The 25,818-nt window shown below is 52.3% G+C and overlaps 1 protein-coding gene and 1 long non-coding RNA gene across 51 annotated transcripts in view; one reads left to right on the top strand and one right to left on the bottom strand.

The window, feature by feature from the left end:
• Window positions 1–25,818, top strand: part of LRRFIP1 (LRR binding FLII interacting protein 1) — a 140,610-nt gene that overhangs the window by 32,029 nt on the left and 82,763 nt on the right. For 2 of the 50 annotated variants that reach the window (XM_011285602.3, XM_019838947.3), the window contains exon 1: window positions 24,018–24,297. The exons of 43 other annotated variants lie outside the window; for them this stretch is intronic. In XM_011285602.3, the coding sequence (XP_011283904.2) occupies window positions 24,232–24,297 (66 nt within the window). In that variant the 5' untranslated portion in view covers window positions 24,018–24,231. Of the gene's footprint in view, window positions 1–24,017; window positions 24,298–25,818 lie in introns of those variants that run through there. 5 more of the 50 variants (XM_045034676.1, XM_019838952.3, XM_011285607.3 and 2 more) reach the window with 4 other exon arrangements.
• LOC109502961 lies at window positions 9,555–16,614 on the bottom strand. The gene is made up of 3 exons (XR_002744968.2): window positions 16,494–16,614; window positions 12,725–12,865; window positions 9,555–9,896 (listed from the first exon to the last, which is right to left on the bottom strand). It is a non-coding gene; the product is annotated as an uncharacterized LOC109502961 (long non-coding RNA).

Consider the following 25,818-nt stretch of genomic DNA (forward strand, 5'->3'; position numbering starts at 1 on the left):
TTTATTTATTTATTTTGAGACAGAGAGAGAGAACATGGGGGAAGGGCAGAGAGAGAGGGAGAGAGAGAATCCCGAGCAGGCTCCATACTGTCAGCACAGCACGCGGGGCTCAAACTCGTGAACTCTGAGATTATGACCTGAGCTGAGATCAAGAGTCGGACGCTTACGTGACTGAGCCACCTGGGCCCCCCCAGCACAGCGTTCTTAAGCATCTCCTTACGATTTTGCCCCTCGGGGTTGAAACATGTGACGTGTCCACACGCACTTACGCCCTTCGAAGAGATACGGAAAGCCAATGTTTTTTTCAGGCCCCACTACTTGAGTATATTTTTTTCCTTTCTCTGGGGACTTGACGATGTATAACGTTACGTCATAAACTGGCCTGATACACTGTTTGTTCTGTGGCGCGATCCATTAATAACACCTTGTAACTAGGACAGTTTTTTCCCCCGTTCTCCATCTGGCTATTTATAGCGAAGACTAATTCCTCGGAATTAAAACGCATCGATTAACATTAACGGCTATAACTGATTTAACTTGAAGGACTAGAATTTGTGGCTTGGAGAAATCATTGATAAAGACAGTGGCCCTTCTGTGGGACAAGGACGGAAAGCGGCGTGCGGCATGCCCGAATGGAATGATCTAGCAAACGTCCACACACGCTGGCCCAGCTGGTGGAGGAGAGAGCTCAGAAATGGTGGAAAGCACGTGGGTGTGTGGGATCTCCTAAGGAGAACAGGAGAGCAGGGTGCCGAGGACGGAGCACTGGGCTGTTGGAGGACGAAGAAGATGAGAAGGGTCACCGGCCACACACCTGGAGCCAGGGGCCGGCGGACGGTCACCGAGACGGGAGGGAAGTGGGCCATGTCACGTGCTGCGGAAAGACCAAAGAGACACGAGCGGACGAATGTCACTGGCACTTTGCGGTAGGGAGGCCCCTGGTGGCCTCAGCCTGAGCAGTTTCGGTGGGGCCCTAGAGGGGCAAGAATCACGGGAGGGGGGCGGGAATAGGCGTGCAGGTGCCAAGGCCGTTGGGCTCACGGCAGTGACCCGTGCCTTCCTCTCCAGCTGGGCTCCTGCTCGCTGCCGCTTCGGGATCTTGACCGTACTGCCCCTGCCCAGGGCCGCTTCCCACGGTTCTGTGCCGAGCTCTGAAGCCCCTGTGGCCTCCAGGCCCGTTTGCTGCTTCAGGCGGGGTCTCCTGCTGGCTGGCTGTCCCCGCAGGGAGGCTGTTCTAGGAGCTAAATCTTGTTAAAAACCAGAAGTGGAATCTGCTGAGTGCCTGTTACATACCGGCCGGTTGCGAGCATCTTCCACCAGTGCTGTGACACAGGTGCGGTCGGGAAAAAGCAGACAGACCGAGAGAGAGGTCGCTGGCATCCGACACCAGGCAGGCGGGACGCTGGGGTCGGGCGCTGGTCCACTAACACACTCCAGCGGGAGCAGGGGCCCAGGGGTCCCCGGGACGGGGGTTGGAGGTGTGGTGGTGTGTCCAAGTGCGCGGATGGTGCCCTCGGAAGAAACAAGGTATTGTCTGTGTGAGGGCAGACACTCCAAGGAGGCGAGGCTTTATCCCAGATAAAAGGGAACTTGCCACAAAGAAATGCTGCTCGGGAGCTGAAGGCCCTTCCTTTCCAAAGTGCGAGGGTCTGGTCTCTGGAAGTGTGTTTTCACCTTCTTGGAAGTTCCCTGTTTGAATTTTGAAATTTCGAGGAAATAACATTTTGTAAAGTCATCATCCTACACGTACTTTTTCTGCCCCGTGGCTGCATGGTATTCTGTCCGTATTTTCACCACAGTTATTTGCAGAAGGCCCCCCTGTTTCCCTCTGCCATAAATAACGTGGAGATGAACACCTGTTCAGTCATCTCCGTGGGCATCTCTGATCGTCGCTGGAAGTTAAGATTGCTGGTTCAAAGGAGGCGCACATCTGTGAAGACCGACGAGCACGCCACCCTAGTTTGGTTTTCCATTACTCTGCAGAATTTCACGACAGCCGAGAATTTCTATTTGTAAAACTGAGCGTAGGGATTTTTCTGGAAGCTAATCAATGACTTCAGGCTTATCAGCCATTGCACTGTGCTGACTCCAGAAGATTTTGAGTTTCTCCCATGTCTCAAAGAACAGTTACGACTTTAATTATTCATGAAGCATTTAAGTAAGCTTCTTGCCCCGCGTCAAATAATGCAGCATTACGTATTGGGGGATAAACTATTTACTTACGCTTTTTGAAGTTAATGAAGTTAAAGTCTAAGAGTCTCGTATAAATGTCAGGGTAAAATACAATGCTAATTTAGTTTAAGAGAAACAACACTGATTTTCTTATTTTCCGGAGTGAATTTTCTCCTGATGTGTTTTTTTTTTATTAATTTTTTTTTTTTTTTAATTGAGAGAGAGAGAGACAGAGCATGAGCAGGGGAGGGGCAGAGAGAGAGGGAGACACTGAATCCAAGCAGGCTCCAGGCTCTGAGCTGTCAGCACGGAGCCCAGCTCAGGGCTTGAACTCGTGAACCGCCAGATCATGACCTGAGCCCCCAGGTGCCCCTCCTGGCAGATTTTTAATTGAGAGCTGGGTGCCTGGCACCCCGTCACGTGAGAAGGAGTTGGTTCCCAGAAGTAGCTACAAGCCAAAATATCTTAATACGATGCTTACGATGCCTTGTTTATCAGCAGCACAATGTTTAAAACTGGGGTTTTATCTCAAGTGGCTCATTTAATGACAACACTGCCAAAAGGTAGTTTCACTTACAAAAATAAAACAAATGTAAGTTCTTTACAACCTTTACTAGTGTTAAAACCGGGTGCGATGCACGAGTGGGATGGGGGGGGAGGGGGCGTGGCTGTTGTTAAGCGTCTCCCAGCAGGGCTGAGCTGGCTGGTGGAGATCGAGGACACCCCTGCAGCTTGGCTGGGCGATGCCGCCTCCCTGCAGCAGGGAAGGAGGAAGGACTGACGGATGGATGTCCTTTGTTGTTCGAAATCAGCCTCCAACTGCAGTCCGCAAGTGCATCCTCTGGGGCGGGGCTCCTCCCTGCGGGCTGGGTGCCAGGGAGGGTTTCTATGGCAACGACCACGCGGCTGCAGTGACCTCTTACCCCATGCGTCTTTGGTTCGAAACTCCTAGGGGCTCGCAGCCTCCCGGGAGGTGCCCCAGGGTCCCGGCCACACCGCAGACGCGGGCCAGGTGATTTCGCCTCTCTGTGCCTCAGCGTCCTTCCTGGGAAAGCGCTCTAGTTCATGAGCTTGTTGTAAGGATGAAGAGCATCCAGGTGCGGTGCTCAGCAGGGGGCAAGCGCTGGAGCCCCCTCCGTGCCCCAGAATCCAGCACCTTCGCCGTCCTCGCACGGGGCGCCCACAGACCCTGCAGGACAAGGCCAGCATCCCATGGCCGTTGCCGCCGCGTTTCCGCTCTGTGACCTCTCTCGGGCAGCCCCGACTGACTGGTGCTTCCTTCTTCCTTGCCCTGAGCCCTGCGTGGATCTCCCCCTGGTGACCGGACAGCCCTCACCACCCCCAGCCGGCCGGCCACCCCTGCCGCGTCTCTGGCCTGTCCCCGCGGCTCAGAGCCACCTGAGTGAGAGCTCCTCTGTCTCCAGTCACCTCACAGGCTGCTGGTCTCTCTGCTTGCAGGGTCGGCCCCGCCTCAAATCTGCCTTCATCCAGGTGTGCCCCTGATCCCCAGAAAACACAGACCTCGTGCTATGATGCCCCTCCTCCCCGTCCTTCTCAATGACTCCCCCCAGCAGGCAGGAGAGATTTAAAACTTTGGCCTTGTCTCCCATCTCATCTCCAAACATGCAGACGTGCTGAACTGCGGAATAACAGCATCTCCCATCACTCACCATCCTTCCAGACTCCCTTCCGCCTTCCTCCAGGAAGCCCTCCCTGCTTGCCCAGGGGGTGGCCTAGGAGCGTATCATCCTCACAGCATTTATCCTGATGTTTGGCTCTCAACAAGGTTTTTGTTGAATAAATGACATAATTGCCAAAAAAGATAAATATTATTGATGAAAAGAAATGTTTGATTTATTATACTAACTATAATACACGTTCATTGTAGGAAGTAATAAGGAAAATTCAGACAATAATAGGAAATAAAAATTACGCCCCGTACTGTGACCAAGCATAAGACCTGTTAACACTTTGTTTTATTTTCCTCTGGGTTGGTTTTTTGGTTTTTGTTTTGGTGTGTATGTGTGTGTGTGTGTGTTTTGCCTGTGGATGTTTTTGAACATAGTCTCAATTGCATACTTGGAAACACTGCATTTTTGATTCCCTTTCCTAAGGAAAGAAGGAAGGCCAACTCTTGTATCAAAATGCTCTGAAAAACGTTTTAACGGCCACAGAATATAGCACGGAGGACATCCCATCATGTGCTTGTCTTTTCCTATTGGGCACAAAGAGGTTGTCCACACGTTTTTGTGTTTCTTTGTTTACAGCTGTGAATAACACGGCAGGAAGTGTCTTCACGAAGAAGTAAGTTCTCGCACCTCAACCTGCCTCCTTAAATTAGAATATTAAATGGGCAGAGACAAATGTAAGCGGCATAAACATGTGTGACGGGCCTGACACCTGTTCCCAAATTGCTTTCCCGAAAGGTCGCATCCGCGTTTACACTCACCGCGCGTTCACCGCGGGGTCAAGCGCTACGATTATTCTTAGCCTTTGTGAGTCTGACGGCTACAGACTGGTAGCAGGTGAAGCTCTCGAATGCTCTGAAGTTGTTCTTGCAATTGTCAAAGCACGTCTGGGAGTGTGAGAATGTTTTGCTTTGGTTTTGCCGATTTGTAGATGACTTATTTACCTGGTCCTAGCGGTGGCCAGTGTTTTTTCTCAGTTCAGATCAGGAAGTAAACGCCTTCCTGAAAGAACTAAGCCTAAGCCAGTGCTTGAGGACCGAACCGGAGATTGTCCCCTGGGCGTTCGTTGCCCGGTGAGACATTAATGTCACAGCCTGCTGAGTAGATGAGAGAGAACGGAGGTGGGGCTTGGCACCGAAATGACGGCTCCACCTGAGGTATATGCTTACACACGCCTCTTTTTAAAAACAACACGATCTAGGGGCGGTTGAGCATGCAACGTCGGCTCAGGTCACGATCTCACGGTTCGTGAGTTCGAGCCCCGCGTCGGGCTCTGTGCTGACAGCTGGGAGCCTGGAGCCTGCTTCGGATTCTGTGTCTCCCTCTGTCTCTGCTCCTCTCCCGCTCACACTCTGTCTCTCTGTCTCTCAAAAATAAATCAAACAGGGCGCCTGGGTGGCTCAGTCGGTTAAGTGGCTGACTTCGGCTCAGGTCATGATCTCACAGTCCATGAGTTCGAGCCCCGCATCGGGCTTTGTGCTGACAGCTCGGAGCCTGGAGCCCATTTCGGATTCTGTGTCTCCCTCTCTCTCTGCCCCTACCCCACTCTCTCTCTCTCTCTCTCTCTCTCTCTCTAAAAAATAAACACACATTGGGGTACCTGGGTGGCTGTCAGTTAAGTGTCCGACTTTGGCTCAGGCCATGATCTCGTGGTCCGTGAGTTCGAGCCCCGCATCGGGTTCTGTGCTAACAGCTCGGAGCCTGGAGCCCGCTTTGGATTCTGTGTCTCCCTCTCTCCCTCTCTGCCCCTCCCCTGCTTGTGCTCTGTCTCTCTCCGCCTCTCAAAAGTAAATAAACGTTTAAAAAAAGAAATTAAAAACAACACGATCTCCTGAAACACAGCTGGCTACTCCAGCCCACGGCTCCCTAGGACACAGTTGCCGAAGAGCAGAAGCCCACCGGGTCTCCCTCATGCCCGCCACGCGCGAGATGTGTTCACCTGACGGGGTGTCGCACGGGGCCGCCTCGAGAGTCAGCCTGAGCCGGCCTCTGGCGGAAGACCGGGCGAGTCTGGGAGAGATTGGGCACCGAGTCATTTAACTCAGCCCAGCAGGGAGGGCGGGTTTTCTCTGCTTTTGGACAACTGACGGAGGCGGCGGGCGGTTATAATCCTAAAAGGGAAAAAGTAACGCATGCTCTAAGGATGATTTCTCAATTGGGTGTTTCGCAGAAAGGAAAAAGTCTGAAATGTCCCAAATAAAGCTGTTGGCCGTCATTGTAACACAGCTGGGAGGGCAAGAGCAGTATTGTTGAAATGGAGGTCACTGTGTTCTAGGAAGCCTGCGTCCTGGCACGCTGGTGAGTCAGCCTGGCCACGGGGCCTTCGGTCACTTGTCAAGACTGGAATAATGACATCTCCTGATGGGAGCAGTGACCAGGCTGGCGGGTGTTTGGAGGCCCCTTCTGGCTGTGGTTTTAAGGAAGAGGGAAAAACAGGGGCGCCTGGGTGGCTCAGTCGGTTAAGCATCCGACTTCAGCTCAGGTCACGATCTCGCGGTCCGTGAGTTCCAGCCCCGCGTCGGGCTCTGTGCCGACAGCTCAGAGCCTGGAGTCTGATTGGGAGTCTGTGTCTCCCTCTCTCTCCACCCCTCTCCTGCTCATGCTCTGTCTCCCTCTGTCTCTCAAAAATAAATAAATGTAATTAAAAAGTTTTTTTAAAAAGAAAGAAAGGGGAAAACATTTGTCCGACAGTGGCCAGGGATGGGGTGGGAGTCAGGACCATGGACAGTCCAGCTTGAGGCCATCGCTCAACCCCAAGCCTCACTTTTCACCACGATGCCACGGGAACAGCGACGGTGACCTTTCGGGGCTGCCGAGGCGTCGCTGAGACCAAACACGGCACCTGCGTGAGCCAGCGGCCAGCGTCCCACGGGGAGGCGCGTGAGGCGACATCCACACCGCGCCTGGGTTCGGGTCCGCCTCTGCTGCCCACCAGCCGCAGGACGCCCGCAAGCCGCTCTGTCTGTGCTTTGGTGTCCTTGTCCTCAGCGTTATCAGGGTGGACAGTGCGATCTTTTCTCCCGACGGAGCTACTGGCAGAAATGACCCCAGTAAAGCACGTCAGACGTTGGATGAAGCTGATACACGCTGTGCGCTCTCGTTTTGGGGCAGCCTCACTGGAGGCTGGCTTAAGTCGGACACTTTGCAACCGGAGGCGAACCTGACAAGGACAGAATTTATGCGGAGTCTTTTATATTCCCGCAGCGACCGAAGCGTGGTAGGAAGAGCTGGGGGCGCGCAGGGAGCGAGGGCTTTGCTGGGGCCCAGGGGCTTCTCTGAGCAGCACACCAGCTCCTTGTTCCACCTGCCCCCCGGTGTCCCTGCCCCGTGGGAGAGGCTGGCCAGGGGCTGGAGCCCACCCGGAGCTCCGTAGGCCGGTCAGTACTGTCCCGGCTTTGTATGCCTGTGTGCGTGCACGCGTGTGTGTGTCTGTGCATGCGTGTGTACCTGACTTTCTTGTGAAACATCTTCAACCTCTAAGCTAATTGTATTTCAGTCATGTAACTGGCCAGTCTGACAGCATATTTATTTATTTTTTTAATGTTTATTTATCGTTGGGAGACAGAGTGGGAGCGGTGGAGGGGCAGAGAGGGAGGGAGACACAGAATCCAAAGCAGGCTGCAGGCTCCGAGCTGTCAGCACAGAGCCCGACACGGGGCTTGAACCCACGAACTGTGAGATCGTGACCTGAGCCGAAGTCGGACGCTCAACCCATTGGGCCACCCAGATGCCCCCAAAATGAAGCTTCTTAAAACAGATGGAGCCTGGAATTCTTACACCAGAGAGTTAGACTTTTGTGTTCAATGAAGACTGAATATTTGAAAAATAAAAAGTCGGGTATAATGAATGATTAAAATTCTTAGGTATCCGATATCATATTCGTTGTTCAAAATAGGAAAGCAGAGGATTTTCTGCACCCCTGAAATACAAATTTTATCTTGCCCTTAAAAAAAATACTGACTTGGGGCACCTGCCGGGTGTGTGACTCTTGATCTCGGGGTCATGAGTTCGAGCCCCACATTGGGGGTGGAGTGTGCTTAAAAAAAAACATATTGACTTAAGTTTAATCGTTCTAAATTTGGCTTATTATCCTGGCTATTCTGAGAGAGTAACTATCATACATTGAAATTAATATGTTACAAAAATCTAAAAATGGATGATACATATTGTTAAAATATTTCCCTTAGGAGCTTAAAACTCTAAACCTTTCCATGCGATTCCTCTTGTCTCTTCAAGTATTGTGTAGATAAACCACAAAATACTGACTTTCAGCGTCTTTAATAAGCAGCAGTATTTTTCCGTTCCTCCTAGAGCATGATGGAATCCCATTACCATATGGTGGAGATGTCCAAACTCTTTAGATGAAGAACAGACTTACCGATGCACGTATGTTCAGTGCACAAGTCAGAAAAAAAGTGATCTTGCTTGTATATTAAATAACACTCTGACGTGGCTTAGGTCGTTAAATTCTTCAGCCGAGGGTTGGGGCCTCTTTGATTACCAACGCTTAAATTTTTGTAAGTTGCTTTAGTAAAAAAAAAAAAAAAGAAAAAGAAACTTGGGGATGGACTCACCAAGGCTGGGAGTCGCCACCAGGAGGCACCACAGGCTCACCTGTCACTGGTCCGTGCCGTGGGCGGGGCTGTGGCAGGAGGCGGGGCCACCTCCAGGAGAGCCGGACAGACATCTGGGAGGAGTTCGAACTTCACCCCTCCTCCAAGGGAAGGCCGGCAAAGGTTTCGCTAGAGGGCTAACCTGTTCCCTGGTCTCTGTAATCCCTTCTTACTTCCTCGAAGGCCCAAAGCCAACGTTTCCTGTTGACAACCCCCGAGCCTGGCACGGTGCAGGGACGCTTCTGTGCAATGTCAGGGCACGTATCACAGTTAGAACTGGTTCCTTGCTTGTGCACTTACTTAATGCCAGTCTTCCCCCTGGAATGTTGACCGCCTGTTGTCACTGCTACAGCACGGTTGGCTTGGTGTGTGATGTGTAGCGGGCCCTCCATCCATGAACGAGCGAAGGAATGGGATCGCACCGGCAGCAACGTTGGGGAGCTGTTTGGGGTCACCAGTCACTCGGGGGAGACCCCCTAGGCCTGACTGGTATGAGGCAGGGGCCGTGGGAGGGCACTGAGACGGCAGTGAAAACGGCAGCCGGCTGATGCCGAACTGAAGCCGGAGCAGGGGGAGTGTGGTCTTTGAGAAGAAGGCCGACAGCAGGGGTGGGGGTGGGGGGGCGTGGAGGACATCAAGGCTCCGCGCCCGCACCCTATAGGTGTTGTCTCCTTTAGTCCTTTTGACAGCCCCGTAAGGTTGGTGCCATTGTCGCTGCTCCTTTACGGACGGCGGAACCGAGGCTCAGAGACGTTCGATAAAGGGGACGCTGGCTGGTCACGCCCCCACGGAGAGGAAACGCCAGAGAAAGAGTCTAGGAGACCACAGGAGTTCTGCTTTGGATGTGACGAGTTTGAGATGCCTTTGGGACATCCAGCTGCGGGCAGGTAGACTGAAGCTTGGAGAAGTCGGGAGCAGGAACATAGACCTGGTGCCGGGGACGCCTCGGTCACGGTCAAAGTGGGGGAGCCGACCGAGCCCAGGGAGCAAGAGGCATGACAGGAATCACTCTGAACACCAGCCAGGAATCCAAAATGACCCACCTCCACCACGAGCGCAGGCAAGGATGCGACTGTGGTCATGCGTTCTCTTTCTTTATTTTCTGTGGCATTCAGAAATAGGTATCATACGATCAATAAAATGCCAAGATTGTTATTTGCTGTTTGCAGGAGTGGTTGACGGTATCAGTCACATGAGAGACAGATACAAAGAGATCTATACAACGAAGTTGCATTATTGTTGCTGTTGTTAGTTTCTCGAAGCATAAAAGAAAGCTGGCGTCGATGGTCAGTTGTGTGATTTCTTTAAAGCAAAATTAAAGAAGACAAAGAACGTATTTGACCTCTGGAAAGACCCAGAAAGCTCCTCAACCTTGGGTCCACGGATCCCCCGAGGGCCTTCGGTTAGATGTCAAGAGACCCCCCTGAAATTGGACAGGAAAAAAGAACAGTGTTACCTCCAGTGTGAATGCAGGCCAGACGCTGGGGTGGTGTCACAGGTGTCTGTGACTTTGTCACCAGTAGAAACCCTGGTGTCTGTATGTCACATCACCGCGGTTGCAGACAGCTGGGGAGAGGACAGACCGCTGTGCCAACATCGTGACAGACACGATCTCTTGTCACCGAGTGCACTCCCAATGCTGTGTGCTGTCGGTGCAGCTCCAGCCCTCCTTCCTCCCTGGCCTATGGGGCTCCTCCCGCCACTTCCTGTTTCCCTGCGTCTCCCAGCAACGGCCTCAGGGCTCAGCTCCCAGTGTTTGTCAGCCTGGCTCTCAGAAACCCCCATCTGGGAGCCCTGTCACACTCCAAAACACCCCGCCCAGAGGTGCGGGCACGCCCTGGAGTGCGGTCAGCCAGTCCCAGGGGTCCCCAGGTCACTGCCCCATGTTACCTGAGCCCCCTCCCTTTCTCAGTCACCCAGCACCCAGCCAGAGGGTCCCCTGAACTCAGTGCTTCTGTTAACATGACGGCTCTGGCTGATACACCACATCACGATTTAAAAATCTATTTTGAGGGGCGTCTGGGTGCTCGGTCGGTTAAGCATCCGACTCTCGGTTTCGGCGCAGGTGGTGATCCTCGTGGCTCCGTGAGTTCGAGCCCCGCGTCAGGCTCTGTGCTGACAGCGTGGAGCCTGCTTGGGATTCTCTCTCTCTCCCCCTCTCTCTCTGCCCCTGCCCCACTCACACTGTCTCTGTCTCTCTCAAAATAAATAAATAAACCTAAAACAATAATCATAAAAAAATAAAAATACATTTTGACAATGCATTTCAGAATAATCGACTTCCTTTGTAACCCTCTATTCTTTGCTCCAAGCATTTAAAAATATGATTCTGGGGGGCACGTGGGTGACTCCGTGGGTTAAGTGTCCTACTTAAGTCATGACCTCGAGGTCCATGAGTTCGAGCCCCACGTCAGGCTCTGTGTCTCCTCTCTCTGCCCCTCCCCTGCTCACACTCTGTCTCTCTCTCAAAAATAAATGAATAAGCATTAAAACTTTTAAAAAATGTATGATTCTGAGAGCGGCCACAGGCCCTCACCGGCGTGCCGGAGGCATCCATGTCACAAAAAACAGGGAAGAAGTTGAAGTGGTCACCAGCCCAATTCATTACAGTTACCTCCCTTGGGTTTGAAAGCCTCTTGGAACACAGGACATAAAGGTTTTTCTTTCCACTCTTCCTTCCTTTCTTTTCAAACAAACTAATGGAAGAAAGTGAACTTTGTGTTATTTTTCCCCCCTTTAAAAAGTAGTACGTGCTCAGGGCCCCTGGTGACACACGGTCTGTTGAGTGTCTGACTCTTGATCGCAGCTCAGGTCATGATCTCACAGTTTGTGGGTTGGAGCCCTGCATGCAGCTCTGTGCTGATGGCACAGAGCCTGCTTGGGATTCTCTCTCACTCCCTCTCCCTCTGCCCTTCCCTCTCTCTCTCTCTCTCTCTCTCTTTCTCAAAAAATAAACTTAAAAAAAATTTTTTTAAAGTAGTACATGTTTATCAAAAAAAAAAAATCAGCGAAAAGAAACAAAAAGTTTTCGGCGTCCTCCTGATGACATGAAGACAAGGCGTCTGTTTCGATGTATTTCCTTAGGGTCTTTGTGGTTTTTTATTTTCTCGTGACTGTTACGGGTATGTGCGTGCGTGCACGGGTGTGTGTTAGACACACTCAGTGTTGTAGCATTTCGCATTTTATTCATACTTGTCATAAACACCATTTTTATAGCTGGACAGGCTGCCATAAAGCAGACATGCCGAGGCTGACTTGGCCATTTTCTTCTCACGTAAAACTTTAACGCAAATTATTTGTTACTGTGGGGAAATATGCCTCACGCACAATTCCCTATTTACGGTTGAGTGGCAGTCGGTACCTTGTAGAACTCTCATCTTCCCAAACTGAAGCCCTGTCCCAGCTAAGGGACTCCCTGTCTGCTTCCCCCAGCCCCTGGCACCCGCCATTCGCTCTGTTTCTATGAATCTGATTAACCCAGATTTTTACTATTGCGCATTGCTTTCCCATGCTAAAATGGCTTAAATGTGAGACTTAATGCAAGCAGTATCTGCCTGATGCCTGCCTTTAAAAAAAAAAAACTTTTTTTTTAATGTTTGTTTATTTTTAAGAGAGTGAAAGAGAGACAGAGCGTGAGCAGGGGAGGGGCAGAGAGAGGGAGACACAGAATCTGAAGCAGCTCCAGGCTCCGAGCTGTCAGCACAGAGCCCGACGTTGGGGCTTGAGCTCACGGACCTCGAGATCATGACCTGAGCCAAAGTCGGACGCTTAACCCACTGAGCCACCCAGGTGCCCCTTGCCTTTTTTTTTTTTTTCTTTTTAATTAAATTAGCAGCTGTCCACATGGAAAGCCATCCTGCCAGTCCTAAGTGTTCTTATTTTGCCAATGGTGTCTGAAAATTCACGTAGGGTCATGATGACTTAAATCTATGTCCCTGAACTGTAGATGTGGAGAGCTCACGGCAGGGAGATGGCTTTAAAACAGGCGTGCGTGATGGGGCACTGGGCGGCTCGGTTGGTTGAGCGTACGACTTCCGTTCAGGTCATGATCTCACGGCTTCCTAGTTCGAGCCCCGTGTCGGGCTCTGTGCTGACAGCTCAGAGCCCGGAGCCTGCTTCAGAATCTAAGGCTCCTTCTCTCACTTTGTCCCTCCCCTGCTCATGCTCTCCCTCTCTCTCTCTCTCTCTCTCAAAAATAAACATTAAAAAAAATTTCTTTTTAAATAAAACAGACGTGTGCTGGTCACATACTTGGAAGCTTTCTTCCACGTGGATTTCCAAACGTTTCGCGCGTCCAGTTTCGCGTGGAGACTGCTGGACCTCACGCCATCCAACCTCTGTTTTCTGGGAAACACTCCACACTGATGCGCCTCCTTCCTCCTTTTGTGATACCTGCATAAACAGAGTAACTAGGATTTTTCTAGCCATTATTTTTTAAGTTGTGGTTAAATACACCTAACGGAGTTTCGCAACTTAACCGTTTTTAAGTGCATTCACACTTCAGGTGCGGCCATCACCGTTTCCAGAACTTTCTCTTCTTCCCCAAACTGAAACTCTGTCCCCATGAAACACTGAGTCTCCGCCCCCCTCCCCCAGCCCCGGGTGCCCCCCAGTCGACCTTCTGTGTCTGTGAGTTTCACCATTCCGGAGATCTCCTGTAAGTGGGCCATACAATATTCGGCCTTCTGCGTCTGGCTTGCCTCGCTTTGCGTATTGTTTTCAAGGCTTCACTAAAGTCCCTTTTTATCATTACCTTACTGGATAGTATGAAGCCAACATGAACATTTAGCTCAGGCCCTTGGAAGGGCCCACCTGTGGCCACCAGAAGTTGGACAGCCCCTCCCCCACCCTTTCCCCCCAGATTTCTCCTGGTCTCCACTGCCTATACCCCTTTGCCTTCTTCCAGAGATAAAAGTTCCAAAAGACAAAGATAGTTCTATGGTGTTTTGTTCTAAATGTAGGACATATACTTTAAACAATCATAGAATATTAGAGCTGGAATCTCTGAATATCTTCATCTTTTTAATACTCTTAGTTGCCCCACGATGGCAGATCGTTTCTTCTTTTTCAAAAGCCTATACCATAGGAGAGCCCCTTGACCCAAAAAGAGAAGTCCAGGAGCTTCTCCTGCATAACACCATTCTTTGGAGGCACAGTCATACCCCCTTATCTGGCCTGTGAAATTCACGTTGCACATCTAGATCAGAGTCGCAAGTAGGAAGTGACGGGAACCTCCAAGAAAGTAACTGTGGCCAAGTTCGGGCCTCTTGTTCTAGGAAGGTCACCTGGTTACTCCCGCATACTCCTGCCAGAGCCCCATGACTTCCGATTCCGGTTAATATTGCGATTCTAAGGGTTTAACCGGCTTACGTATTGCCTGGCGTGAGGGGTCACGTGCAGCCTGTGCATTCTGAGCTGAAGGCCAAGGGCAGAGCCATGCTGCCTGGAGCCGGAAGGCAGCGGGGGAGCGGGGAGAACCGGAGTTCGTCTGGGACAAGAGCTAACTCCCATTCCCCTTGGTAAATGGTGACTAGATACATAAGATTTATATTCGGTGCCCCGTGAATTCTCTTGTAACATTGTGTCTCACACAGACCAAACACCTGTACCTCATTCACAGCTAGCGTTTTATTTACTTAAATACTGATGGCGAATAATGACTCATTTGCTGCTTACAAACCATAGGAAGTAGGTAACACCGTTACTCCTATTTTACAGATGAGGACACTGAGGCACAGAGAGGGGTTTGCATAACTGGCCCAAGGCCAGCAGTGAGTTTAGGGAAACTTCCCGCCCAGGCAGAGCTGGTGCAGAGCTGGTGCGTTCCTCTTCTTCCGGACTCGCCCAGCAGAAAGCAATTGTATTCTAACACCGACAATAGTAATTAACTTCACACCGGCCTCAGTGCTGCGCCTTCTCCAAGTTGCTTTGCCTGTTTATCTTTTATTGGTCAGAATTAGACTCTAGCCTTTAGCCAAGAGTGTCTTGTTCTGAGACGTGTCATTTGCTTCCTTTCAGGTGGTTCAGCAGGTGACTGACCACAGATTCTCTGCTCACTTTATTGGCGACTTTAATGCTATTTAAATTCTAACAAGCTCTGAGTCTGCCTGTATTATGACAGCAAAAGCACCAACTCACATGGCTGCTATGTCCTTACTAGTTCCCTGAGCCTAGAGGACCCATGTTAAGAGGAGACCAGTAAACCAGGGCTGCTGGAATGTTCTAAGACGGCAGTTCTGACGTTCAGACAGGGTAAAGAAACGTGCAGAGTAACTACGGGAAGAGGGGAGAATTTGTAACCACTTGTACGTCTAATCCAAAAAACCAGTGTAATGTTGAGAGTTCGGTGAAATCTTTTGTGATGATATATTAAAAAAAACACACACACACATAGCAGTGGCATATCCCACGATAATGATTTTTTTTTTCAATTATGGCAAAAAGGTCAGAGCCCGTTCAAAGTCGTATTGAGGAACAAGGAACTCTGCAGGACCTCTGTGGAGAAGACCATTACAATATACTGAAGGCCGTATCAGATTGGAAAGTGGAGAGAGACACCTGGTTTCTCAAATAAAATTCCAGTTTAGGGGACAAGACTGGTTTAACGTTTGATGAGTGGACTCTCAAGTTAATGTCGAAGAGTAAAGAGTGAGACGAGCCAAGACATTTTTGGAAAAGAATTAATGAGGGCGATTTTTTCGACTTGTTTGGTAGCCCCAGGTTCTTTGTTCAAACAAAATCCTACCTCCCTCTTCAAATGCAGTGGGTCCTCTACTGCTTCCTGAATAAAGTTCACCTATTATGTAAACAAAGAACATTCTAATAATATCTAAAGGTATTCTGAAAAGCAGTCAAATTCCCACGATGCCATCACTGAATAGAGCGGCCGGCTGTGTTGTTTATTCTGTATTTCCTTCCAGTCTTTGTCTGTATGAGTTCATTTTTACTTAGTTGTATTCAAAATACACTTGTCTAAGGACCGAGAACATGGAAAGCTTGGCTGCGGGAAGAGCTGTAGAGGCCATGCCAGAATTCTGGGGGGCAGCTGCCTGCCAGGGGCACAGCTCCGTGAGTGCTCCCAAAATGCTGATTAAAGCCTCAAACCAAACTAATTAAGCGACAGGGACTACCCACGGCTTCTCTAAACCCGGATGTAAACTGCAGTTCTGGAGTCCCTTATCTTGCCGGAAGAATCATCCGTGTGCTTTTGGAAGAACGGACGGAATGTGCTGCAAGCCCTTCTTGCCAGCCTGGGGGCCCACTGTGACCTGCCATCCTGCGTGCTGGCTGCGTCCCTCCCATTCTACACAGGAAGCTGGGGGTGGGGTGGGGGAGTCCCTGGAGGGCCCGAAACCACACACCAAGGAGCAGCAGAGCGGGGATTCCGGCCGGAACCAAAGCAAAGGCTTGAGGGCTTCCTGCGGGAGTCACCGTGGCCTCTGGGTGGGAGTTACTGGGGCCCTGACCCTTCAGCCCCTTCTCACCCTCTGTGATGGCGCCCGGCCAGAGGGGCCGAGAAGCCAGGCCCCGTTCTGGGACCTTCTCCCGTGCAAGGCTCTTGCTTCCAGTTCACTTCCACCGTGACCCCCTTGGCCTTGGCCTGACCATGCCACCTCTGAAGTCTCAGCTGCAGACTTCCCGCCTGGGGGGCCCCCACCTTCCGTCTCTATGTCTGGTGCTGACTGCTTTGCTCTTCCTGCTACGACAATTAGCGCGACTCCCCTGTGTCGGTTGGTAAGTCAGAGTGCTTCTAGAGCGTGGGCACCTTTGGTGAAGGTACAAGCCCCTGTACATCAGGGGTTCTCGCCTGGGGGCGTTTTGCCTCCCGGGGGACAGTTGCCAGTATCTGGAGACATTCTGGGTCGTCCCAGCTAGGGTGGAGAGTGCTCCTGGCATCTAGAGTGCGGAGGCCAAGGACGCTGCTGGACGTCCTATGAGGCACAGGACAGAGGCCACACCAAGAATTACTTGGCCCCAATGTCCCTGGTGTCGAGGTTAAGAAACCCTGCTCTCTACTCACGTTAGAGTTTCTTCGTAAAGTCTGATCCCACATTTGATACTGGATGTCTCCACAGAAGTGGGGTAAGAGGAGGGGGCTTCGATATAATCTGAGTAGCTAGCTAGCCTAGCATCAAAGCTCCTGGTCAGAAGCATTTCAAAAGGCCCCGGTGAGCTCAGAGAACCCCGCCCCCCATTATGCCAAGGCGGGTCCAAGCAGCCCCACAAGATGTCAGGTATAAAGGTGCCTGTAATTGACCTCTTTGCTGGTGCAGGAGATGACGTGGTCAGGAGTGGCTATATGATCTCCGGTTATTCCAGAATTTCCACTCTTGTGCCAAACATGCCTCTCCAGACTGCTGTCCTTTGCTCGTCCTTAAACTTCCCTTGAATTTCATCTACAATACTCATTTTTCAAAGGTAAGACTTTCTGATTCTATGTTAAAGCCTCTGTAAAGATACACAGTTCCTATAGATTGACGGTAAAGGAGTCGCTCGTAATCTGGTACTTTTCTGGAGTCTCTAGGTGATGACTTATCTCTGAACTGTATTTCAGGGACTCGAGGGCAGAGGGAGGTAGCCTTATATCAGGGTAGGGGCTTGTGTTTTTAATGCCACGCGGAAGTGTGTGAGACGGTCTTCATTATACGTTATTTACTCCTTTCTTTAGAAAGATGCCTTTCTAAAGGGATGCTGTTTAGGAATTTCTGTACCTTGGGGTGGAAGGCGGCTCTCACTTCTGCCGTTCTCGTCCGTCCTTAAGTCAGGTCTCCTTGAAGTCAAGCTGCTTATTTGTGGGAATGCTTGATTTTTAAACCTTTGAATCCATCTTCCCGCCCTTAAGTTTCCCTGTTTGCTGTAGGTACTGCCTCAGTTCAGATCATAAAGCCCTCTATGCTCCCCACACTTCTTTTCTGTGAATGACATTTGCCGATCACATCTGTAGCCTGATGGATTTCTGAAGGGTAAAGATTTCTTCCGTGGCTGTGATTATGATTGCGTTCTACCTTTCTAGGACGATAAACTCAGGGGCGGGAGCACTGAGGTCCAAGCCAAATAAATGAGTGAGAACCTAGAAAAAGCATTGCCTTCACTTATTTAATCACCATATTCTATTCCCAAGTATATGGTGAGGCGTTTGGTTTATTTCTTATCGGTGGGGTATTCCATTAGCTGGTGAACACCATTCTCGAGAGTACAGTGTATTTTCCCACCTCCCTATTTATTCTGAGCAAAAGCCTTTCAAGTTGACTATTCAGAGAGCATAGGTAGATATATTCTTTGCTTTAGAGTTGACTTGGAGGGATTTTTCACAATGTGTCCCTATCTGGCTGAGAAATGCATAATGGAGTTTGGTTGTTTTGTTTTCAATATTCTTAGAAAATAACTGGTCGATTTTTGCCGTGTGTTGTGCTTACGAGAAGCACAACTGGTTTTCCTAAGAGGTACTTCATTGGAGGTGGACGTGGCCGTTTCCTTGGTTACAATAAATGGGAGATGCTTCTGTGATCTCCCACGTCCCCGGTCCGGCCTCAGGATCACCAGTTTGGAGAGACAGAATGAAAAAATGGATCCTTTTTTTTTTTTCCTCCAGGATTGCTATGGACTTATTCCTGGACACTTTTGGATATGAACTTAATTCCAGAGTATAATAAATCAGAGATTATGTTAAGTGTGGGTCCAACTTTACCCTGTGACAGCACTGCTGGGCTTTCTGGAGCTCGTGGAAGGGCTCTGTGTTTGGGAATGGAAACAGCATCGCCCTGGCTGGGCCAGAGACAGCTCTGTGGCAGGCCCTCAATTTCTGTTCCTCCTCCCTCAGCCCCATGCTCCACGGTCCCTGTGCCAGGATCGTGCTCCCTGTTATCTGTCCTCTCCTGGCCACTTGGTTTCTCATCTCCATTCAGCTCAGAATCAGGGCCAAATCCCAAAGTCCAGACACCTGACCCTTTGGGCCAGAGTCTCTCAGGCCTGTCCCCACCCCCACACCCTTTCCCCCACTCTCCCTTGGCTCCCACCTTTCAGCCTCTCCCATCCTCACAAACCGAGAGGGACAAATGAACACGTGTCCCTACCCGAGCCCTGCCCCCCCATCCCTCCTTCCTCCCAGGCTGCAAGTCTGCCATTTGTCACACCTGCCCAAATCGCTAAAAATGTTTAATTGTAGAATTTGAACAACGGCATGCAGTAGCCGTGTTGTAAATTCAAGGCTTCGTCACCCCTTCTCCTCCCTCCGTCTGCCGTGTGTAACACGGCTGTCACACCAGCCCACTGGGGCGGCTCATGAACGGGGCTGTCCAGAGACGCCTCTTTCTCTGTGTCTCTGACCTCCCCTCGTCCGTCTTGCCTTGTTGCTGGCACATCTCTCACCCCCTGCGTGTCGCAGCCCCACGATTCCTTCCCTCACCTCTTTCCTCTTCTGTGCCTGCGCTCACCTTCCTCGTCACCTTAAACCAGCTCACGCTTGTGACGGTGCCGATGGGCCTGCTGGACATCTCCACCAGGCTTTCTGCCCCTTCAGTGCCGTCCGCCCAAAACCCAAACTCATCACCTTCCTTAGAAAATCCAAAGGGATTTATTAGATGAAAAGGAAGCGTGGTGAATCGCGGGGCACTAGGCGGTTATTAAAGAAAAAAAAATTCCCAAAGACATTCCATTTTTAAGAGGGAGTTTCTATTCCCAGTTTCTACAAAAATAGAAAATACTGAAGATCTATGAGAGTTAATGATAACCTGCCAAAGTCCTCCGTTCGGGAGAATCATCCACCCACCCGCCCATCATTTCTGAAGTGCCCACCGTGTTCCAAGGTGAGGACACCCTCCCATTCTGGAAGGGCCCACTCCCGGGGGAGGAGAGGCTAAGTACCAAGTCATAGGCAGCTGAGAGAAGGAAGCGTGTGGTTGTATCACACCCCAGCACAGGTGAGTGCTCCCTAAGCAAGAGCCGTTTCTATGCTAGAAACGAGCTCACTCTTCTTTTCAGCTCCCCCGGCCCCGGATGCTTCTGTCCACTGGAGGCAGCCAGCATTCTGGCCCACAAGCTGTGTTCGCTGCCCCGTGGGGTGCAGCTTTCTCTGCAGATGGCAAGCGGGGTCTGGCCCTCCACCAGATGAAGTGCTTTGTAAACTGGACGGTGCCGTGCAAGTCTGGGTAATCGTTTCACGAACCGGCTTTTTAACGTGAAGTGTTCTTTGATATTCGCCAAAAGGGTCCATACGAAATCATAACAAAAATGCAAGCTCATTGCTTGTAGAAGGATTTAGAGACGTTCATTTTGTAGCAATTCGTGTTCACGAAAAGCAGTAGTTAACGGCTGATTGTGACTGATTTAGAAAAATGGTTTCGTGTCAGTCATCTGACTCAAGGGGAAGCCGAGAGCACCCCCCGCCCCCACCGTCTGCCCTCTGCTTCGTGCTAGGATCCCAGGCAGGGTTTGTCTCTGTGGTTCCAACACTTAGAACCAAACCGCAGCTGGAGGCAAAGCTCGTGAACCTAGCAACAGACCCAACACCATGGAGATGAGTAAACTCAGTTTGGGTGTGGCCATGTCGGTTAAATGTCCTGGCATTTGCCGGTCAGCTCTGCTTCTGCTGTTCCCAGAACCAAGTGAGACTGATCAATTTACCTTTGGCTTATTTCCCAGGGGTCCCTTAAGAAGTTAACTCCCCGCCTATGATCTTACTGTACATCGGAGAACTGCTTTTTAGATATTGGACATTCAACTTTTATTGAGGGGGCACAGAGGATCACAAGCAGGGCGACTTCTAGGAATGCCCGAGAAAGTCCAGAGTGTTCAGGAACCCTCACTACAGAGCTCCCAGTGACTGCACGTTTGCTGGTCCTTAACTGCCTGGCAGCCAGGAAGGGGCCGGAAATCCAGAGTCCACCTGTTAGAAGCGGCACCTTGGCCAAAAAACTGTGGAACTGGGGGGAATTGAACCTGCGTCCCTAACCTCACAACTGCTGATATAAGGACCCTGGGGCAGCACTGGCCCAGTCCAGACGGACGGCCACCCTGTTCTGAGCACATCCCCCCCCCCCACCCCCCCCCCCCCCCCCCCCCCGTCATGCTGCTCAGCCCGTGCAAAGACACCCCGGGTTTCTCCTGCTAACCTTCCTGAGGATGGAAACCTGGGGCTTCTTGTCCACTTTCTTCTCACCTGACACTCAGGTGGTTTTAGTTTTGTCTTCTTCAAGGGAAAGGGTGTTGATTACTCTGCCAAGCTGCCTTTCGAGCCCCGAGCACGGGGGAGAAATGTGTATTTGGAGCGAGACATTGGACAGAATGTCACTTTTGACAGCTGTACCCCTGTCTTCCATGTTTTCCTGCACTTGCCGAAAACAAGCTGGTAGGCTCCTCATTAAGTCCTCACAAGCGGCCTTACTAAGAATTAAAAAACAAAAAACAAAAAAAAAACCTGCCTGGAAAGGGGGCTTCAATGAAGGACCTTTTCATTAGAGACCTATTTATAATCAAAATCAACAGAAGGCAACGCGACCCCTTGGGCCCCGGGATCTGCACAATAATATCAAGAAGCACGGATTCAGGGCTCCACTTACAATTTAGGCTCTGACATTCGCCCCGTGGCTGGGAATGGTTCTGGGACTTGGCCGTCTCCCAGGACTCCTGGACTGAGACACGCTCAGAAGGGAGCAGTCTCCTATCTGGAAGGATGTTGCGTTAGCAGTTTGCTCTGATGTGCTCCCACTTAGTGGAGTAAGAAATCTCTTGTGCACAGACCGTTCTTATGTTACTGCTGGTATTGTTAGTTTATCCCTAGAACTAAAAGTAGTCAGCTTCTTCCTCCCTGACGGTGTCCTGCCACCCAGGGCTTCTGCATCCGGCCCCTCTTGTAGCTTCTCTGGTCATCCCCGTTCTCAGCCATTTTAACTCAGTGTTTTTTGTTTTTTTAAATGTTTATTTACTTTTGAGAGAGAGCTGAAGCAGGCTCCAGGCTCTGAGCTGTCCTCACAGAGCCTGATGCAGGGCTCGAACTCATGAACCATGAGATCACGACCTGAGCCGAAGTCGGACGCTCAACCGACTGAGCCACCCAGGCGCCCCTATGATTGAAACTTTTGATGTCATTAATTGTTACCTGAAATTATGTTATTGTTGGTCTTCTTGCCAGTTTTTTTATTTAAAATTTTTTGTAATGTTTATTTATTTTTGAGAGAGAGAGAGAGAGAGAGAGAGGGAGGGAGAGAATCTTAAGCAGTCTCCACGCTTAGCGCAGAGACTGACTAGGGGCTCGATCCTACGACCCCTGGATCATGACCTGAGCAGAAGTCAAGAGCCAGACCCTCAACCGACTGAGCCACCCAGGCGCCCCTCATTGTTGCCCTGCTTCCTTCCTGCTGTAGAGGAGGACAGGAAGTCCTGGACACCTTGGGTGGGGACTCTGGGGACCATGGGAAGAGAGGGGCTGACCAGCAGCATTGGTTTACCTTTCCATCAGGCCAGCAGGGCTGCTCAAAGGGGTCTGTGCGTTGGTACCCTCGGTCCTCCCCTCTATAGCGGGCACTGTCATTATCATTGGCATGTTTCCAATGAATCTCCAGACACAGCGCTAAGTAACTTGCTCTCGTGACAGAGCCAGGAATGGGACCAGGGACTTTAATTCCAGAGCCCACTTAACCGCTTCCCTGCTCGGTTTCATGGAGCTGATATTCAGATTGGATGGTGGCTGGAGGCTGGGGAGAATGCAGACATCTGGCATCGCCCCGTCACAGTGCCCTGCTCTGGGAGATGTGGTCATCGAGTTTAGGATGGCCAGTAGCTCTAGAATTTGCCTCCCCAGGTTGGAATATTCAAGCTGACATCTATCATTCTCACCTGTGAAGTTGCTGCTGCTACCAAAATTATAGTTGCTTTCCATGATAAATTCTGTAAGTTCCACACTTGTTTATGTAGAACCGTTTATTTTCTCCAATGAATGTAACTTTCAAGGATCAAGAATTGTACCACACTAACATTTCAAAAGAGGCACAGAATAACAAGAAAACAGGCATTAAAAGGTAGGCGTTTCACTCTTTGAAAGGTCTTTTGGCAAACCTGAAGATCATCCATCAAAGCTTGGCGCGGAGTTCGCCTTCATCAAAGTGGAAGCCTGGTGCATTTCTCCCACATCGGTCAGTCCAGGCGTCTGCTCGGCCTTTCTGTCGACCCTACTCTCTCCCAGGTCAGGTCCTCTAGTCCATCAGTACCCCCTGTGCCCGCCCACCTTCCGGGTTAACCCCTTCCTTTACGAGCCCACTCCTCTGAAGCCTGGTGCTCCGGCGCGCGCGTCCACCGTGGGAAGGTCAATGCGCACAGGCCACGCGCTAACATCTGGCGAGAACTGTGGCTCGGCGGGCTGAGTGCGAAATTGGGCTGCTGTAACATCGAAATGTGAATCTGTGGTCTCACAAGACTTTCTGGAGCCGCCTTTGCAGAGAATTAGGCCAAGCGATTCTATTGAAAACTCCCGTTTTGAGGCGGGGAGGTGGTCTTTCCGAGAAGGACCTTCTGGGCAGGAGGGGGCCCGAGCAGCCTCGACCCAGGAGAAGAGGAGGGGCGCAGCCAGGTTCCAGGCACCCCAGGCCCAGGGCCTGGCCAGGAAAGGGAAACATTCCGGTGAAAACCTGCGCCGCGTCCTTCCCGTCTCTCCTGCCCCAGCCTGGCGAGGTCCGCTCTGCCCCGAGGACTTTTTAAGGAACGAGCAGCGCGCATCCCGGCGCGGGGACGACCCCGCTCCGCTCGGCCCCTGCCTCGCACCGCCCTCCCGGCCGGACCCCCGGCCGGTGCACGCAGCCCCCCGGCTCCGCGCCGAACCGCTGGCACCCGCCCTCTTTGCTGCGCGGCCGACGCAGTTTTGTGACTCCGACAGCCGGCCCCTTGTCGGGGCGACGCGTTAACGGGGTACCCCCGCCAGCAGGTGCTACCGCGCTCGGGCGGAGGTGGTCGCGAACCCAGAAGCTCAGTTTGGCGCGAGTCAGGAGGGCGTCGCGGGGCGGGAGCCGCGGGAGGCGGGGGCGGGGTCAAGGCGGCAGTCCGCCCCGCCCCCCGCCCGAGCCCCGCCCCAGAGGACCCCGCCCCGCGCTGGCTCCTCCCCAGAGGGCCCCTCCCCCGCCCAGACCCGCACGGGCCCCTCCCCGAGCAGACCCCTGTCCCGCGAGCGCTCCACCCGCAAGCCCCCTGTTTCCCCGGCCCCTGAACCTCTCAACTCGCGCTCCCCCGACTCTGGGCGGACAGCCGGGGCGGGGTTGTGGGCGGGCCGGCTGGGGTCTTTTTTTTTTTTTTCCTCCCCTCCACCTCCGCCTTTCCGGTGTCGAGCGGAGGGGGTTGGGTGGTGATTGATAACCGCGCAGCTGGGGCGCGGGGCGAGTAGGACGGACGCACAGGGTGGACGGGGGTGGCGGGGGCGCACGCGGGTGGGGAGCGGGGGTGGAAGGACCCTCGGGGGCGGGGGGCGCGGGAGGCAGGGCTGAGGGGGGGGGGGGACCCTCTGGGGCGGGGCGCAGGGGGCCGGCCCCGGCTTCACCGCCCCCGGGTGCCCCCGCCCCCGACCCGCCCGGCCCCGGCCACCTGCGCCCCGCCCCGGCCGCGCCCGAGCCCGGGAAAGGCGGAGGCGCGCCTCTGCTTAGGGAAGGGCGAGTTCCCGTTGCGACGCGCCGTGTGTGTCCGGGGACAGTCGTCCGCTGCCCTGGGCATCGCGGATCCCAGGACGTTCGCGAGGGCCTTTCCCGGTTGTGCGAGACGGCGCCCCTCTGGCCGGCAGGATGACCAACCCTGCGGCCACTCAGAACAAGGAAATAGACTGTCTGAGCCCAGAAGCCCAGAGACTGGTAAGACGAAAACACTGTCGAAACTTTCGGTTTGCCCCTGGCTACCCGGGGCAGGGCGCGCCGCCGTCCTCTGGGCCCCGGGAGCTGTGGGGTGGGAGGTGCGGGCCGGAGCGGGCTCTGCCGTCGGGGCTGCGCTCCGGCCCGGAGGGCGCGGCCCCTCCTCGCGCGCCGGGAAGCACGTTTTACCGGCCGGAGCCGCCCCTCACCGGGACCAGGAGGAACGCGGGCGCTCCGCTCTGCCCGTAGCGGTGGCCTTTCGACGCGCTCCGCCCAGCCCGCGACGGCGGTGGACCCAGCGGAGGTCTCAGAGCTGCGCGTGGTCGGGAGTTTCCCATCTCAGCTGCTAGTTTGGTGTTTGACAAAATCCAGCACCTGGGAACTGGTGCCCCCACCCAGAGGCTGGCACCTCCAGAGGGTGGGGTAGTTTGGGGTAGTATTTATCCTGCTCTGGATCTTAGGACCTTTGGGGCTGAGCCCCATTCCTCCAAACACCTCCAAGGACTCCTGTCACCTGATCTACTTTGGCTGGTCTCCTGGGGTCTCCGGGTCTGGACAGGACCCTCCCTCTACGGGATTTTGCAATTACTCAGCTCAGTACCCAGTATTGGGATCCTGTATGTGGGGCTGGTTTGACATTGAAGTTGGACAAGGGGGTAGGGTGGCAAAGGTTTGTAATTGCCGGTTTTCATGAAGCTTGTGGTTGACTTCGAATGGGAACATAGGGAGGCAGAGGGGTGCACTTTGGAAAAGAACCATGGTGTCAATGCTACAGACAGGGACCCTAGATTTCCACTTTACTGGGCTTTTGTGGAAGCCTTGATAAAAGTTTGAGCCCAACACAATCACTCCTTCATCAGGCAGGAGTTAATCATCTACTGGGAGTTTGTGGAGGGTCCAAGATAAGACCGCCCTCGCCTTGGAGAGCTTACTGGTAAGCCGGGGAGAGGCGTAGAAATAAATAGACTGTGATGAATAACACTTGAAAGTTACCTTCCTTGGTGAGTACGGTCAGGTGGATATTTTTAAGGTCTGGTTTAGGGCGTTCCTATGGCCTCATTTTAAACCTCCATGAGCCAGACGTTGAAGCTGGTTCCTACCCCTTAACCTGGCTGGTTTCCAGGGGCCTGGGAGCCTGCAGAGGGATTCTGGTTCACCATCAGGGGAGCTAGAAGGAAGGACGAGAAGGCTGCTGGGAGATGCTGGTGTTTCGCGGAGGGGTCTGGGCAAACCATAGATGGCAGGCGCAGAGTGATGTTAACCTTGGGCAAGAATCGAGCTCAGAGGGACGACGTGCTGGGCAGGGAGCCCTCGAAGGAGGAAAGAATAAACATAGAGAATCAGGATGTGAGGATGGGAGGCACAGGCCATCGGAGAAATGAGGAGAAAGAACCAGTGTGGCCTGGCCCTGGCTGTCGACTCCCCTTCACCCTCACCCCGTGGACTGGATCTGGTTGAGACACACACTTCTTAGAGGTGCTGTGGGACTAGGTGCTAGCGGGTCTGGAGTGGGCTTTGATTGAG

Source organism: Felis catus, chromosome C1 (genome assembly GCF_018350175.1).
Source record: "Felis catus isolate Fca126 chromosome C1, F.catus_Fca126_mat1.0, whole genome shotgun sequence".
Lineage (NCBI taxonomy): Eukaryota > Metazoa > Chordata > Mammalia > Carnivora > Felidae > Felis > Felis catus.